The following is a 5,206-nucleotide window of genomic DNA, read 5'->3' on the forward strand; positions in this document are numbered from 1 at the left end:
TCCTAATTTCGACCTCGGTCGAATATTATGGATCACAAGATCACATTGTTTATTTAGAGTTTAAACACCCTCACTAAATGATTCAGCTAAATCATGTTGCAACCACAAATTAAAGAGGGATTATAAATAAATACACTAATTATATAGTATTCAACATCAAAGAGCTGGAAACAACTACAGTTTTCACAGTTGTATTGATATGTCTAAATCCAAGAACTTAAAAGATTGATACAAGTTGTTATAAAAGAATTGGATCACGAAACAACCAACCAAACCCATGTGGATTCTCAATCTGGGAAATTTGATGTAGACTTTTGGTTAATGGACTTAAAATGGGGCACCCAATTTTGTGCTAAACTTCTGGTTGACAATTTAGCACTATGCCATAAAAAAGTTGCAGAAATATATGCATATTTTGTACTATTGGGAATTTGATTCTTTTGTTGAAAATTTAACATTTTGTACATATACCCAATTCAATTTTAGTTAACACAACCACAAATTCAACAGAAAACATCTGTTTAAATTACTACCTCCGTTTTTTATTATGTGCAACGAGGAAAATGTATAATCGTTGCAAATAATAGAAAACGGTAGTACTAACAATCACTTCTATGGAAGAACAACAACTAATAGTGCAAGAATATAGAACACAAAAGAATAGACAAAGTGATATGAATTCTGAAAAATGAATACAAAATAGTAGTAAATTGTTCCAAAATTATAGTACTATAAATGGAGAATTAAAAATGAAATAAAAAAAAAAGTATGATCATAACAAAAAGAAAAAAAAAATTAATAACAAACCCACATAGCAGCAGCATCAGCAGAAGCAGCAACACCAGGGATAAGTGTTAGCTGCAAATTTTCTTCTTTCCATCCAGAATTATGGTTTCCTCAAATTTGCATAACAAAAGCCTATACATACACTTTCCCCTGCAAATCCTACTCTTTTTTTTATTATTTTTTTGATTTTGATGATTTGTTTTCCTCAGCTGCACCAAATTTATTTCACAAACTCTTCAGATAAGAGTTGAGAGACAGAATATCCATAACAATTTTTCTGAATGAATTTTTTGTGGAAATAAGAGACTTTTTCCTCCTCTTTTAATTTACTCCTCTTGAATTTTTCACTTCTGTATAAAAATCCCATCTTTTCTTCATGTGTTCCTCCAAATGCAGAATGACAACATAAACTCTCAATTCAACACAAACAAACATCTTTGTTTTTACCCTTCTCTTTATTGCCCAAAAGAAAACACCAATTGAAGAAGTGACATAAAATCTCATACTAGTAGCAATAATAGTAGTAGTAATAGTAGAACCTAAATTTTGTTAAGAGGAGGTGAAAAATTCATCTGAAAAAAAAAAGAATCAATAGAAAGGTGGTGGTGGTGGTGATGCATAAGGTAATCCAAATATAGGTGGCAATGGTCCTTCATATACCGGTGCTGGTGGCGTTGTTGGTGGTGGTGGTGATACATATACATATGGCGGCGAAGGCGGTGGCATAAATGGTGCTGGATGTTCTGGACATGGGTGCGGCGACGGTGGTGGTGGTAATTCCACACATGGCGGTGATGGTGTTGGTGGTGGTGGTGGAGGTGAATTGTATATATAAGGCGGTGGAGGTGACGGTGGCGGTGGTGGTGGCGGTGGCGGTGGCGGTGGCGGTGGTGGTGGTGGGGGAGGGTAAACTGGTGGTGGTGGCGGCGGTGGTGGTGGCGGAGGTGGTGAATATACGGGAGGTGGTGGTGGTGGAGGTGATGGAGGAGGTGGAGAAGGTGGGGGAGGTGGTGGGGAGTATACGGGAGGAGGTGGGGGAGGAGGCGAATACACGGGTGGAGGTGGAGGGGGTGGAGGTGGTGGAGGAGGCGAAAACACGGGTGGAGGTGGAGGAGATAAATAAACAACAGGGGGTGGTGGGGGTGAAGGGTATATAATAGGGGAAGGTGGAAATCTACCTCCGCCACCTCCACCGCCACCGCCGCAACCAAATGAAGAGCAATCAACAGGTTTTAACGCTCTACACTGGCGTGCAGAGCGTTGAACGGGCCGCCTAGGAATACAATTCCTTCTATCCTCAAAAGAAGGTAGACGTAAACAAGCAGGAGGTTCACCAGTAAAGAAGTTATAAGAGTAAGTAAAATTCTGTAAGTTTGGCAACTTACAAATACTTGGCGGAATATTCCCAGAAAACATATTATGCGCAACATCAAGCTGCTCCAAGCTCATAATCTGTCCAACAGATTCTGGTAATGACCCCATCAACTCATTAAAACTCACATCAAACACTGTCAAATTCTGCAACAATCCCATATTACTTGGTAAACAAGATCTAAACCCATTATTCATCATTATAATCTCATTCAAATTTGACATATGCACCAAACTCTCAGGTATACACCCATGAAAATCATTATTCGCCAACACAATCACAGAAACAGGTGAGTTCCCAAAATTATCTGGTAACTCAAACTTAAACCTATTATGGTTTATAAAAATAGCATCAAGATCTTTATCAAAAAGTTGTCTAGGAACATTTCCTTCAAACTCATTGAATCTCAGATCCAAGAACTTCAAACTTGGTAATGAAAGTACCACTTTTGGAAATCTCCCAGCAAATCGATTATTACTCAGATCTATTTCATGCAACAATCTCATATTTCTAAAATTCTGTGGTACAGTACCACAAAATCTGTTTGTATTAATATGAAACAATGCAAGGTCTCGAAGTAATCCAAGTTCTTCTGGTAAATAACCCGCAATATCTGCGTGGTTTAAGTCTATACCTGCAACTGTAAGTACAGATGAATTATCAGGTGATGGAGCACAGAAAACACCTGTGTAATGACATACATCAGATCCAACCCAATTAACAGTGTAGTTATATGGGTCAGATAAAATAGCTTGTTTCCATGCTTGTAAAGCAATGTATGCATCTCTTAACTTTGGGTTAAGAAATTGAAGATTTGGTGGGATTATCACTCTCTCTCCTCTATCACCAAATTCATCTTTGTAATATAAAAGTTGACGCTTACGAATGTAGCTCACTTCTGCGTCGGAAAGTTTACCATTTCCGACGAAAGCTGATGTTTTGACGGTTAAAAAAGTGACGAAAAGAAGAAGATAAGAAAAGAGGTAACAAAAATTGGGGTTGTGGGTTGTTGTTTTCTTCATCTCATCTCACATGAGACATCTATAGAAGAAGAAAATGGAGAAAAAGAAAACAACCCAGATGAAGAAAATCAAATTTGAATGAGAAAGATTAAAACTTTATCAAATTTGAATGAGAAAGATTAAAGCTTTATCAAATTTGAATGAAAAATGAGAGTGAGTTTCTCTCAGATTTTCTGGGTTCTTTTTTTTTGAAGAGATCTGAGAGAAAAATGTGGGTTTTAGTGAGAGAAAGAGAAGAAGAAGAAGATTTGAAGTGTGAGGTTGTGAAGAAGAAGAAGAAAGGGTTTGGTTTGGAAGTTAATAATTTTTGATTTTTAGGGGTTTGTGAATTGGAAATGAAGAGAGTGGTATGTGTATATTTAGTGAGGAGAGAGAAAGTGAGAGAGAGGAGAAAATATTACATCAAAGGGCCAGCTAAATCACAGCTCAAAGCCCACTTGATTTTTTTTTTTTTTTTTTTTTGAAGATGTGTTTGTTAGGAGGAATTTGAGGGTACTTTCATGTTAATGTATGAATATGAAAATAAATAAATAAATGGTATGTGTATAATAATATAAGGTTGGCGACTTTATTCTTTTCTTATGTAGCCACCCCTTATTCTTACCTTTGGTTTTGGTAAGGGTATGGAATATAAGGGTATAAAATAATATGGACCAACTAAAGGAAGACAAAAATTTGTTTTCTTTTGAATTATAAGATTAGGTAGAATTATGAGTACATTAGTTAAATGTATGTTAGTATTATGGAGTAAAGTTAGCTTGACATTAAGACAAAATCTAATCATAACTCTTAATCCTTAGCTCCCAACCAAAAAATGAAAATAATTACACTATAGGTTTGATATATCTAATTTTTAGAATTGATCTGAACTGAAATTGCACACACCAAAATAAGATTTAAAATCCTTATAGTACGTAGGTGGCATTTAATCTCGAGTTTTGAGTAACAACTCTACATAACTTTACCAACTAATAATTATATGATCGACGGACGACATAGACATATTGCATGAATCTAATATTGTGATCCTGAATGGTATGGTCGTTTAATATCTTATTAAAGGTGATACATTTATTACACGAATCATCAAAATCCTATGATTTAACATTGATTTGCAAAACTTGTGGTGTTATATGTTTTGTCATGAAATAGTAGTGGTTAGAAGATTCATGTCGTTTGGCCCCCCTTGAACATTTTGGTCATGAAAATTTGTCTAATCATACAAACCCATAATCTCTAGGTGGGGTGCCTTCTTAAAAATAAATATCAAAAAGTTGGATTGTAGTAAATTAGTAATATTGATAATCCTTACATATGAAGTCAAACATGTAATGAGATGTTCGTAAACTAATCACGTAATTATAGAGAATTTGTTAGATTTATGATTGCCAATAATACAGGTTTGTTAGTTCTATTACTCGTGATTAATTAACTAGCAGTTAGTTGCAGCTTACTTGCGGACGTGGTAATGAAACCTTCCAAGAACTAAAACCCCAACCTATATATGTAAGAAGATAATTAATAATTAATTGGTTGGTTGGCATTTTATTTTATTTTATTTTCACAAAAATTCTAATTTGATTGAAAAAAATTACTCAACGCGTCTAAAGTGTTACACTCCTGCAATTAAGGCTTGTAATTCGTAGCTTGTATAAGTTGAGGTGTGAAAAAGAAGATGAGGAGTGAGGACACATTCGACCTCCCTCACTTTGCTTCATAATAGTTATTAGAATCATTTTATAACTAGTGAAGTCTTTGTCTACTAATGATGAGGACCACATATTCATTAGCTTTACAATTTAATTTGATTGTAGGTAGTTCCTATAGACATCTACTTCTCGATAAGTAAGTAAAAATCGACATCTGAGAGTAAAAGATTATAGTCTAGTCACTAGTGGTTAAAGCTTCCCTCTCAGTTTCAGGAGGTTATGAGATTTATTCTCACCCTTGGTAAGTTGGGATTTGCTTTATTCCCCCTAAAATGTCTTTATTCTTTTTTACAGTTATTTTATAGAATACTAAATCA

At 35.2% G+C, this 5,206-nt stretch overlaps 1 protein-coding gene across 1 annotated transcript; it reads right to left on the reverse strand.

Moving 5' to 3' along the window:
• Positions 1–661: 661 nt before the first annotated feature.
• On the reverse strand, positions 662–3,882 carry LOC104902474 (leucine-rich repeat extensin-like protein 4). The gene has a single exon (XM_010690262.4). It carries the CDS (start codon positions 3,178–3,180, stop codon positions 1,375–1,377), a length of 1,806 nt encoding a protein of 601 aa, XP_010688564.2. The 5' UTR covers positions 3,181–3,882; the 3' UTR covers positions 662–1,374.
• Positions 3,883–5,206: the final 1,324 nt, after the last annotated feature.

This window comes from Beta vulgaris, chromosome 8 (assembly GCF_026745355.1).
Source record: "Beta vulgaris subsp. vulgaris cultivar EL10 chromosome 8, EL10.2, whole genome shotgun sequence".
Taxonomy (NCBI): Eukaryota; Viridiplantae; Streptophyta; class Magnoliopsida; order Caryophyllales; family Amaranthaceae; genus Beta; species Beta vulgaris.